At 34.2% G+C, this 13,375-nt stretch overlaps 1 protein-coding gene across 2 annotated transcripts in view; it reads right to left on the bottom strand.

Annotated features, from left to right (window-relative positions):
- Positions 1 to 13,375, bottom strand: part of ASCC3 (activating signal cointegrator 1 complex subunit 3) — a 250,692-nt gene that overhangs the window by 93,564 nt on the left and 143,753 nt on the right. For both annotated transcript variants that reach the window (XM_072926725.1, XM_002196594.7), the window contains exons 15-16: positions 6,360 to 6,551; positions 5,810 to 6,034 (exon numbers count right to left, since the gene is read on the bottom strand). In XM_072926725.1, coding sequence (XP_072782826.1) covers positions 5,810 to 6,034; positions 6,360 to 6,551 — 417 coding nt within the window. The remainder of the gene's footprint in view (positions 1 to 5,809; positions 6,035 to 6,359; positions 6,552 to 13,375) is intronic.

Consider the following 13,375-nt stretch of genomic DNA (forward strand, 5'->3'; position numbering starts at 1 on the left):
TAGTTTTCTCATTTTGTAGCTGCAAGTCAAACATACAAGTACCTGCTACATTTTTGATATATCAAAATATAACAAAATTGAACAGATAATATTCACATATATATATATAAACATGTTAATTTCTATTTCAAGGCCAAATCGGGTACACCAAACCCATTTTTAATACTAAATTACTTTTTTTTTCCTGAAAATTCAATACTTTTATCACCAAATTGTTGACCACACACACATTTTTATTTGATAACTTCAGCTGCATTTTTACTAGTTACATCCATGAGAAGAATTTTACCGCTTAATTCCAGTAATCCTGATTTTACCAGAAGAATTTAATATTTCCTGCATGTCCCATGAACAAACCTTTTTTGATTGTTGTTGGTTGTTAAAACAAGCAAAATCCCTCTTACCAAAGTTTTGTGATCCATTACTGCATTTTTAAAGCTATTTTTGTTTTATTGGTGTTTGGATTTCATACAAATCTTCCACGTGACTTGGCAGAAATAATAATAAAAAGACTCTATAGAACTGAATACATATGCATGTTCAGACTGAGGTACCTAGACCTTAATAACAATACTGACATTCTTTTTCAAATAATATAAATATCTGGTAAAAAATAGCAATGAAAGCCTTATCTGCCTTAAGTAAACTTAAATCTAGTAAATGCTTGTTAATATCGAAGTCTAATACCATGGAGTAACCCTAGGCTTTACTTAACACATTTTTCAAATGATATTTTGTTGTTCAAAAGTCTAAAGAGGTTGGGGGAAGTCCCATTGTATTGCTTTTCAAAGCATACAGCCACATAATGCACTGAAGTACTACAGACTACTCACTCACAGACTACTACAGGGAGAACATGGAATACAGCCCACAGGTTACTATTACTTGATTTGTACACAGGTTATTTGAAGCATTTGGTTTCTTTGCATGACTCAAATATCTTTCTGTCCAGAACTTGAAATAGCTTAACAACATAGTCCATTAGTAGCATTTTCAACAACGACTTTCACAATCATGAAAACATAATATTCTTGTTACTGAGGACTGTGAAGTCTGACAAAAAACAAAACAAAACACACTTCGCTTTTTCTTTGCCTCATTTGTTCAAGTATCTGATTCTACTGCGATTCTATTCTAGTCTAATTAATTACTTTAATAAATTAAAAGCAAAACTGAAGGAAAAAAGCAATTATGAAATACGGTTGGGTTTCAGATATGGTACTGAAATCTAATACTGTACTTTCCTTCTTCCCCCAACTTCAATAACATTATAGTCAAAAAAATCCAGAGTAATTTCTAAATATTTGCTGCCATCTAGTGTTCAAGTAAAGTTCTTATCGGACTGAAAATTTATCTTGTATTAGAACAGTATGAATGATCCAAGTTTCCAGAATTTCCTCAACTGTGTATTAGGCATTTAGTTACAGGTGGAGTAATTGATGAGTAGAAATATTTACTATCTTGACATTGTATTTTCCAATTGCACTAGTTGTCATAAAACAATTTTGATTTTTCACAGTTCAAATGGTGTTTCATCAGTCACAGAATGCAATTTTGAGTAATACATTTATCCAACTCACTGTGTAATTTTAAATTACAGCAATAATTAGCATCACACAATTTTAACTAATTTTTCCGTGACTTATGTTGCCATCGAGCAACGTGCTCAGCAGCATTTATTATTATTATTTATTTTCTTTTTGCCCCCCCTTTTTTTTTTCTTACAAATGCTATACCACAAACTATATGAAGTTGAATGATATTTCAGAGAAGGTGGTTTTGATTTTCAAAAAAGTGTAAACAGATATAAGTAGCATGGCTTTTGGGGGGCAGTTCTTGAAAAAATAGTTTTTTTCTCTGATATTTCTGATAATTAGAAAATGGCATAAAAATATTACTGATAATATATAATGAACTTATTATATAGCATAATACATTCTTTATTACAGATATGTGCCTTTTTTACAAATATAATGCCGTTATTATTGTATAATTGAGTCAGATTACACAAAGAAAAATTTCAGTATCTATATCAAATATTTGTCATTAAGGTAAGAGAGCAAGGAACCTTTCTTACAACCGAATAAGCAATTTTCTGTTTCCTTTTGAAACCAGTGGATTTTAAATTACTATTTCAGCCCCATAGCACTGTGGTATTATTCCAGTGAAGCTTCTGAAATAATTATTGCTTCTAGAAATGTCCCAAATCAAACAGCATCTCCTGTGCTTTGCCCCATACCCAGATCAGTCATTCAGTCACCCAGCTCCTGAGTGACTTTTCTTTTTTAGGAAGGATTCTGAAGGAGTTTTTCATCTCTTCTGAGAGCCCTTTCTTTCAAGGCAAAAGATTGAGAGGTTTGTCCAGAATAAAAGTCACCACGTTCTACATTCCTGTCTTCAGAGGAAAATCGCAAGCACATGCACGTGAAGGCACACACCCTGGGGAAGGCACACCCACTGTCCAACACTGCAAATCATTTCCTAAGCTCTCTGGGGAAAGGAGTCATCCCAGCAAACAAGCTGGAGTCCAGCTGTGGCTGTCAGGGAGGGCTCTATCAGGTGGAAACCATTAGGGATGGAATGGTGACCTGCATCGTATGAGCTATTGATGATAGTTCCCAGATAAGTTAAAGTTTATGGTCTAATTAATCCACATCCCCTGCATCTTATCTTTCTTCCTGTATTTCCAGAAAAGACAGCCATAGGTATTTTCTGTTTGCCAGCTGGTCAACTGCCCCTGGACTTGCTCCTCTCAACGAAGTACCTTAACCAGCTATTTTATTCATTTTTACATCTTATTACGCCCACTGGCAAAATTTCAGCGAAAGAGGAAAAGGGCATCTCTATGCCTTTGTTGATGATCACTTATCATTTACTATTCTGCTGATTTTTAGGGGAAAAAATCCCCACAAAACCAAACCAAAATGCAGATCTGTAGGAGAGAATTAACAGCAGACTGACATGCTGATATACACATTCAAACTCTTCATTTTGGTGTCAACTCAACGAATTGGATATATTTCAGGTTTCCCCACCCTGTAGTTCTCCCAAGCACTGAAGCACCAAGACCAGCTGTCTCTGAGGTTAGGTAACAGCAAGTGCTGAAGGGCAAAATGCAGCAATGAGGAAGAAGCACCATACACATTTCTCTCTAATTCTTTAACTACTGTATCTCGAGGTCTTTAGTCTTGGCTTTGCACTTCGTATTTTTAAATTGATTTTTATTCCATTTTTGGACAGTTTTTAAAGTACTTTTCTGTTTAGAAACAGCTCCCTGCATAGACTTCCACTGTTCAACCACCCAGCTGACATAATTTTGTTTTCTAAACCTGTCACTGGCTCATTGCAGCCAAAACATCATGGGTCTTGTCCCAGGAGAGGTGCAATCTTTTGCCATATTACTCGCATTGTTATTGCAATATTAATTTATTACTTCACAAAACGGTGTCATATAATCTTGATTTGCTTTTGTTCTCTCCTGAAGCATACAGAAAAATTGGTGGGTTCCTTTCACAGAAACTGATTTATTCCATTCACCATCCTTTCTGAAAATTTCCTGCTTCTAGAAAATTAGTTTTTATATGGGGATTAGAAATACTGCAATTTTTTTGCACTATTTTCCCAATTTTCTCTCCTGCACCACATAAGTGTAGGTACAAAATTCAAGGCCTTGGGTTCCACTTAGCAATTGTGTGGCTAGGATTATATGTTGTATTACCTGAAATATCTGAATCATCCTTACCATCTACCTACCTATTTTTGCCAAGAAACCTGGTTTAGATAAAAGCAATTTCATATTCTTGTGGAAATATGAAGTCTTCCCATACGTCCAACTGCTACCTTCACTTTATCAGCCCTTCTGTCAGCTACTGGTGTGTCCATAACAAATTAAGAATTTAAACAATTCAGCAGTGCTTCTGGCCTTTAATTTGTTTCTCTTTACAACTAGAGAATAAGCATTTGGATTTTCTGAATGACTTGTAATAAAAGCAGATTCTGTTCCCACAATATGTTGCTTTATTATCCATCAGTGCAGATTTCCTGGTGCTAACAACAGGCTCTGCTATGGAGAAGTTGACAGTGGTTATCAACATGCTTGTCTTGATTTCTGTAACAAATCAGTCAACACCCATATATTTTGTATCCATACAGTGCTTTGTTACTACCAAAGGGTGAAAGATGACTAAAATTGAATGTACTTAATAAGACTATATACTGATTCATATGATGGTATATATTGTAAACCGTGGTTTTTTTTTTTTTTTTTCCAGAATGGTGAAGCATATTGGAAGAGTCATCTCCAGATAAACTTAACAATTTCTTCTAAACCACCTGTATCTTTTTCAAATAATTCCACTATCTTAGATCAAATCAGCATACACAGAAGTTCAGACTGACTCCAAGCATATGGAAATTATTAAGTTACTTTCAAAAAAAAATTGACACAACAGCTCCTTGTCAATGCTCACAGTATTGGTTACCTGTAATCTGGCAGGTACTAATTTTTCCTGCATGTTATAACAGGAGGAGAAGTACTAATACATATGTTACTTTCATGTCCTTGCTATATTATTTTACTCCATTGCTATTTCTACTACCAATCATTTATTGCAGTAATTAAAAAAATTCTGACTGCATCTTCAGCTTCTGCAGCTGTATCACTATATGGAATCTAGGGTAATTTTAAAGCCATGAGTACACTGTTCTTTTCAGATTGCTACCATTACACACACACAAAAAAAGACTAACTTCCTAGTATTTAAAAAAATAGCAAACTCTGCTGCCTACCCAACCCTTGTTTCACTGTCTACTTCTGTATCTCAAAAAAAAAAAAAAAAAAAAAAGAACAAAGCTCTTCTGTGAAATCTGGCTGGATTTTTTCCTAGTGAAAAGGCACAAAGTATTCCAAGATGAGACCACTCTCTCCTGATTTACTGTGGTGCTGAACAATAACCACAAATAATCCTGACCTACACAACCAACTTTAGGATGAACATTTTTACTTCTAACATGTAAGCTGCTACTATGCAATTTTGAATATCCATCCAGTTCCACCTGGAGAATATTCAGAGGATATCTCCAGGATCATTAAGTATTGTCAAAAGGAAATGGTTGAGGGCAATACATCTGCCCAATGCAAGTATGCCTTCCATTTAGTTTTGCTCTTTTTTTTTGTGGTAGAAGGAGAGATGGGAAAATTGCAAAAGTGATGAAAAGCTAAAATAAACAAATATGTAAGAATTGTGTACGTAAAATAACAAGCATCTTTAAAAGACTATTCTTAAGAGACCCAAAAAACCTTACATCTTTCAAAATGATAAGCAGTTTTATGTCACTGGACATTTCAGTTTTGCTAAACTGCTTGACTTCAACTGAAAAAATGTCTAGTGCTTTAGAAAAAAAAAATTAAAGATAAGTCCATTATTCTTCTTACGCTGCAGTCAAATATGTGAATTTGGTTACATACAGAAAGAGAAGCTTTAATTTTTTTGTGGATTTTACTTCTCACGCAGGACACTTACTAAATTCTAAAAAATCTCTTCTGATTAAAAGACAAATGCTGTGTTGCTACAGTTTTATCTTAATGGCATTTTGACCCTCCATCCTACTTTGAATACCTACTTTCTTTTGCAAAAGACCCCTCGTTTTCACATATGTAACAGTTCACTTAAACATACACACCTACACACTAACAGTAATAAAATATGTACAATGAAAATTTTATTAAGTGTGACAATATTGCATTTTTTTTTCAAATAATGTCAATCCTTTAAAGTTTGCTAGTTTCTCTAAACAAATCAAAGGTTACCTCTGCATTTAAGTTGTCTGCAAGGCTTTCAAGAAACTGGCTTTCAATTGGGTTCTGCTGTGTAAGAAGAGTCAGGTAATGGCTGAGTTTATCATGAGTTGTAATAATGATGCCTTCTCCGAATTTGTCAAACTGAGGCCGTCCAGCTCGACCAAATATCTGCATGACATCTAAAATTCCAAGGTCAACAAAGGAGCCTCTTTTTGCAGCATATATTTGTGTTCCCTGGTTGAGGAAAAGTTAATAAAAATTAACATAAATACACATGAATATAATCCCGATGAGCTGAATACTGAAATTAGGCAAATATAGTATGATTTCAGAAGTGTACTTTAACTAATCCTTTCATAATCTTTGATATATTTAAATCTTTACTATACAAACTAGACTCCCAGTGGAGTGAATCAGTTTAATGAGATATAAATAACATTTCAAATCAATCAGATATTTTCCCTCCAGGCCCAAAACTCACAAGAGATCTTGCTACCTATACTTCTCCACAGATTTCTTTTAAGACAGATAACCCCTTGCAGAGTAAGGAAGTTCTTACCTTAATAACAACAGCATGAGCAGGCAGATTGACACCCCAAGCAAGTGTAGCTGTACAAACCAAGACTTTGATATGTCCATTAGAAAACAAGTTCTCAACCAAACTTCTGTCCTGCCGCAGCATTCCTGCGTGATGAATACTAAATCCATCTGGAAACAGCTCACGTAACTGCTTATTTCTTGATCTCTGTACCTAGAATGGACAAGAATAACAATTAAATTCACTTCTAATTACAGCACAAGAAGTATGGTATTAAAAAATACAGGAAAAATGTTGAATATTATTATGAGCCATAAGAAAGAAACTATTTCTATTAAGACTGGAATTTCCATCAAGACCAGTTTGTGATGATTTTCTATAAATTAATATTTCTATACTTGTTTTCCGAAGAAGACACTTAATTCTATAAAAGACTGCAAGAAGTTTAATCTTTGTACAGAAGTGTAGTTTCACTTAAATGGAGATTCCAGGTAACCATCAGTGAGTACATGGAAACTGAGAACTCTCTTATCAGTTTTCCTTAAAATAAAATCTTTCAGGCTGTGCAGGTAGATTGGGAAGGCTTGAGGCCAGGTCACACACTATACTTATAATGAAGAAGGGGACACCCCCACCACCAGCCATTCTATGGCTGCAGCACAGCCTGAATCAATAAATTCATGGTAGAGAATCAAACTGTTCATACACCCCTCATTTTTCCTTTCCCATAGGCAGGAGGCTGGGATCTCAGTCTGCAAAACCTCCAGCCTCCTGCAGTGCATGAGCTCTGTGAGCATTATTTCTGGTACTGGCTTTATCATGCTTCATCTACACTGAATACTGACTCTAAGTCATGAAAAACTAATATACTTCCCTAATTTGCCACAAACACTTCTGATTTTCTGCCTGTCTCTTCCACATTCCTACCTGCTGTACTAATGCTCTTCCAAAATCAATTGCTGCTAAATGTGATACCAAAAGGGCTCTGGCAATGATGATTCTAATCTTTTTCTAAACCAGATTTCTTTATCTTTGTCCATGGAGAATATCTACTTTTCCAAATCACATGAAGGTTAAGTAGTATTTGGCTCTCACTGTATTTTCCGCCAGGCGTATTATAGTGCATTAATTCTAAAACTAGATTTTTATTGTTTTTATTGGTGATGTTGTTATCTCTTCACATTTCCTGACACACAGCCACCGAAAAGTTGATTTATGGGATAGAGAGTGGGCAAAGCAAAGCAAAACATGGTTCGCAGTACTGGCAAACTGCCAAACATGAACAATAAATCTCTGCAAACACAGAAATAAATAGGGAGATGGGAATGCAATTATAAAAGGAGGACATGAAAAGAAAAATATTGTAGGAAAAACACATTTCTCAGTTTCTCAATTATCCAGCTTTTCAATATCTGATCTTTCCTGCTTTAGCAGTAATTATTTACTATTCGTTTAAAGGAAATCAAATTCAGTTTTTAAACTACACATGACTTTTTGGCAAATTTAATTAACTGCTGTAGTGCCTAAAAATGAATAAATAATAAATTGACAAAGTGGCCCTGCAGTTCATGAAGCTTATTCTTCATGAGCTAACAAATTGAACCAAATATTTCATAAAGAGCACAGATGCACCAAGGTTTGCATTTATTGATTAGCAACCACAAAAAACACAGAATGTTGTGGAAAATTCACTTCAACTGCATATCTAACTGTGATGCAGAAATTTGGATTGCTCTTGATTGTATCTGGAACTTGGTGTAAGCATTTAACTGTGAATTAGCTTTTTTCTTAAATAAGTGATTAAACAACCATCAAAAAATTCACTTTTTTAGTAGAACATTTTGTGTTGGTGCCACATGTCTATTCTATATGTGTTAAAGTATCTACTTTTCAAAAACCACAATTATTCAATATAAAAAATTACACTTTAAATATTATAATCTTAGCTAAAAAAGCAGAATCTTACTCTCAAATCATATAGAAGAAAACTATTTGTTTATGGTTTTAGGAAGTACAATTTCATCAATTTAAAAGAAAGGAACTAGTTAATACATTAAAAAGAGAGAGGAAGGACAAAGGTTTGTGACAGAAAACTTATAAAGATACGGCAATGCTAGTCTGACTATAATTCAATACTTACAACCTTAAGCTTAATCAGCTGTTCAAGGATACATAGCTACACTTACATGTTGCGTTTAGAAAGAATAAAAACCTGGTTCTAAAATCTACCACACATTCTAAAAAATATTTGAAATACTTAATATGTACAGGTTCATTTACTGAATCTGTGAAGTGCTAGACTTCCCGTCTACACAGTCACAAGGTTTAGAAATATACGAAATATTTTTTTTTCCTAGACAGAAGAAATTTTTTTTATATGAAAAAAATCACAGCTCACTTTTGACATAGGAAAAAGCCAAATGCTGAGGAAATAAAATTGTTAGTTATTCTGGATGATTCTGTTAACTGCACAGAAATGGAATTAATTTTCTTCCCATAAATTTGCGTTCACTTTAGATTACAAAGATACAAGGCAAATTAGTTCAAGAACAGTGATATAATCCAATTTTATAAAGTTCATTTGAGAAAATAAAATAGAAACCCGATTCCCATATCTCAGTGATGCCTCGAAAGATTGCTCACACAATGTATCATTTAATGGCAGCATATCTGCTTTTGAACAAACCTTTTAAACACTGATAATGAAGTTCATGGCTATTGTATTTAATCTGGATTTTAATGGTTACAGAGACAATAAAACCAATAACTACTAAATAAAGGAAGTGAAACTATAAAAACTATATTGCTTCCACCTTGTTCTATTACAGAATAAAACTAAGAGGTTTTACTTAAAATGTATACAAAATGTTACTAAGTGACTCAGGTGTATGGAGAAGTTGTTATTATGAGGTATAGCACTGGTCTCCTGATTAGAATTGATTTTCTTTCCCCTCCCTTATTGCTCAAGAGGGCTGTAGATTTATGACCTTTGCTTACATGTGTGTGCGCATCTAAAACAGTGTGTGTTAAATAAATTCCCAGTTTAGCTTGCTGCCACCCATATTTCTCCTTTAAATGTCTTGAATTTTATGCAATTCTTGATTAAGACACATGAAAAGTGTCACAATTAGACAGAGAAAAATGTCCTGCTTAATTTTAATAAGAAATGATGCATATATAGTAGGGAAAAAAATACCGACTTTTCTACTAAAGACTTATGAAAGATAACACCCTTCTTTACTCTTTTCATGCACCTGGTATCCCAACGGATATTATTATTCATAACAACTATAATGTGTACACTCTTTGAAATACTCATACAGTAAACCAAAGAATGAAATTTTTAGTAGGCCTATAGATACATTTTTCTCTTACTTTATATACAAAGAAGGCAAAAAAGAGCAATAAAGCTTGATTATGAGAAGCAGCTGCCAATAAATTGCTTCTTGATAAGTGAAACAAGAATTTATGCTTTGTTTTGTTGTTTTTTTTTTTTTAATCTCCAATTGCTACCCTCATCTAGGACAAACAAAGTAGATCATCACTACTTGCTGTGATAATTTTTTTATTTCTGTAGATTACTCATTTTTCTTTTATGCATGCTCATTTTAAGATACTGCTTGAAATTCTGAATTTGGGTGTTTTTTTCTCACTAATAATGCAGTTTTTGACTCATGTATTTTCTTTCAATAACAAAAATGGCACAGGCTATTTTAGCATTTTTCTCACGATCTCCTTACTACAGCAAACTTCATGCTCATGACCATATGACTCAATCATTGTAATTTCCTTTATGTGGAGTTCACTCCAGGGCAGCACTTGCAGTTTGTACAGAATGCACCATTATATTTGTTCACTGGTTTGAGCAATTCTGAGCAATTGATTCCCACCCTCCATTCTCTGTACTGCCCTGACAACCTGCAAAGTAGCAGCTCTTAATTTTGAGGCCTCATTAGCCTCACTTGATGAGTGCTGGAGCTCAGACATCACAGACACCTATACCAAACAAAGTAGGGAATCTTTTGCTGCAGCCTTCAATGAACAGCAGTTGTAATTAGTATTACTACTGTGTGATGAATACAGGTCAAATACACCCAAGTAACTATTTTGTACCTTTGCTCAAGACATCCAAAAATGTAATTTGTAGGTTGACCTAAATTGTTTAAGTCCCAACAAGGAAAAGTGTCCGTGCCTCATTCATATTACTAAAACTGCTGAATCTGCTCTGCTGGTTCATTTTAAGAATACTGACTGTCTTTCAAAATTTATGAGATCAGGGTAGAATGGAAAAAGTGTCCATCTACTCCAGAAGTAAGGGTCAGCTGACAGAAGCAGAATGAAAAAACAGAAGTTGAAGAGTCCATCCATGGGCTTATTCCTGTTCTGTAAATATAAAAGTACTATGTATGAGAGAAACAGAAAGAAATGATCAAAGGACTGCATGATCATTCACCATTTTAGCTTTTCAGAATTTGCTAATTCATATCGCATATTAATTTACCTATACATGTAAAAGTTTTATTCTTTTATTTTCAATCTTTGTTTCAAAGGGGAGAGATCAAAACTTGGATGGGGTAAATAAAACCGTAAGAGGTTTTTTTAAAAATATGAGTTCAAAATATAATAATTTTTTGTTACAGGGAAAAGCATGAGACTCCTTTATACGCATTTAGAGAAGTACATGAAACCTAGAGAAAATGCTAACCCATGAAAGATAAGCAGTTCATGATCTGACAGTTTGTGACAACAATTGTATGGAGAAATACAGATCTGAGACTGAAGGGAGAAAAAGGGTGTGCATTTGAGGTACAATGATTTTACTTGAGGACGATCCTTTTATGAATTAGAACTGTTATTTGTATTATTCCACTTGTATTGTCTGCATAACAATTAAGCTATCAGCAGCTGTTTCTAGGACAAGGATAAAGCAGCATTTTTTGGGGTAGCAGTAAGATTGCTTTCCTTGCTCTTTCCTGGGAGCACAGGCATTAGCTTCACTGACTGCTCACCCTGCAACTGGGTCCTGTGAAGACCCCAGAAACTACAGAGAGTTCTCCTCACCAAGATGACACACATGACCCAGCAGATCATTTCTTCAGGGATGCAGACTGCCCAATGTGCTATTCTATTTAATGAGTATGTATTCTCATTCTCTACATCTTCACTTTTTTAATCTATCTAACTATTCACTTTCTATAGTTATCCCAAAGTATCTCTTTTCAACACTTTTTTACTGGGCTATAATTAGTTGGTACCTGGCAAGACATTATTTGAAGATGGTAATTCTAACAAACAAATGTGAATCAGTTTGAATCTCTCCTGGAAGAGTCAATAATCTAATTGTCTCCCTCTGGCAATTTAAGTTCACTGTATTAAAGTTAGAATTTTTTAAACCTATGAGTTATTGTCTGATTAATTTACTGATATCACCTCAGTTAATTCTGTGAAGTGCTTTGAAAACACCTCTGAAGGAGAAGGAAAGGAGAGGGACTGCTCCAATCACAACAGTTTAAAAAGAATTCCTATAAATTATATTTTATTCTCTTTTTGATTCACAAAGGAAGGAAATGTAAGGCAGAATTTCTGGCACATTTTTTTTTCTATAGCCCTGGCTTTACCACTGACCCTAACTTAATTGTATAAGGTTGTGTTTCTTCTAGTTGTCACCTTAGGGACTGATGAGTACCAGTTAAAGAAGGTATTTATGGTGTCCAGAAATGTCTTGCTTTTTTCAGTGTGTTCTTTTTTCAGTACACTGTTACATCATAGCAGCTCCATTTTTTTTTCCACTGGAAAAGTTACATGGTTCATAGAGAATGAATTATTCTATGGGAAAAGGAGGTACAGCCTTCAGATTTTAAAACTTGTGCAAGAGCATTTAATGTGATCTTTGATTCTTCAGGTCTATAATCTATAATGCATTAGACAGAAGTTTTTACAGACCTCACTGATCAGAGAAGTTAAGGAAATGTATAATGTTTAAAATGTTGCATTTCTGAGCCAGCCAGACAAGGCTAGAATGAAAGAAACGTGAATGCAAGTCTGACCATGCACAAATGATGGATTTTGGATGGACAAATCACTGATCATGTAGGCATAGTTTCCAATTACCTCACTGCCTAAAAAAAGAGGCCTATAATGTATAGAAAATACACTACCTCAACCTGAGGCAGAATTTTACAACATGGACCAAAGTAACCTAACATTTTACTTCAAGTCAGACTGCAGTGCCTGTCTTAAAAGTGAATAAATTACAGATTCTCAGTTAAAAGGGTTTAAGAACTTAGATTGAAAAATAATTCCAACATAGGTTTAGAGAGAAAGGAAATGTTCATTATAATCACCCAGTTTAAGCACTATCAGTCAAAACAACAATATTTTTCATATATTGTACAATGATAAGCATATTTCTCTTGTTTATAGTAAGTAAAATAGAAATTATATAGAGAAATTTTTGTACTGCTTCAGTGTGCTGAAAATCTGGACTTCCTCAAATCTGTGACACCAATCTCTGACTAAATAATCTCAAATCTTATTAAGACAAGTGTCAAAACAGTTTAACAACAACATAAAAATGCACATCAATTAAGATTGAATTTATTACCTAACATCACAATTTTAAATTGCATGCAAAATAATTGTAGTCAAAATCTTTCTTTCTCATCAATTTAGAATTCAACTACTCTAATTCTGGAAACAGATGTATGAAACACGTGAAATACAGCAAAGTATCTATTTGTCTCCAGCCTTTGAGACAATAAGTCCTGTTGCCATATTTGCTAACCACTTGGAGTACACAGATGAAAAAACATCAATCTTGGTCTGTTTTGCTGACAGCAGAAGTTTTCAGTATGGTGTTATAAAACTAGCTGGTGGGGAAGATACACAGCATGGAAAGAAATTGATAGAGACAGAGTTTGATGACATGCAAGGATGAATTTTTACTTTGAATACTGACAACCTCTGGAGACCTAGTGAAACCTTTTGTTGGTGTGCTTAACTATGCAAAGAGTTCAATCTTTCTGCCTTAACAGGAA

Source organism: Taeniopygia guttata, chromosome 3 (genome assembly GCF_048771995.1).
Source record: "Taeniopygia guttata chromosome 3, bTaeGut7.mat, whole genome shotgun sequence".
Taxonomy (NCBI): Eukaryota; Metazoa; Chordata; class Aves; order Passeriformes; family Estrildidae; genus Taeniopygia; species Taeniopygia guttata.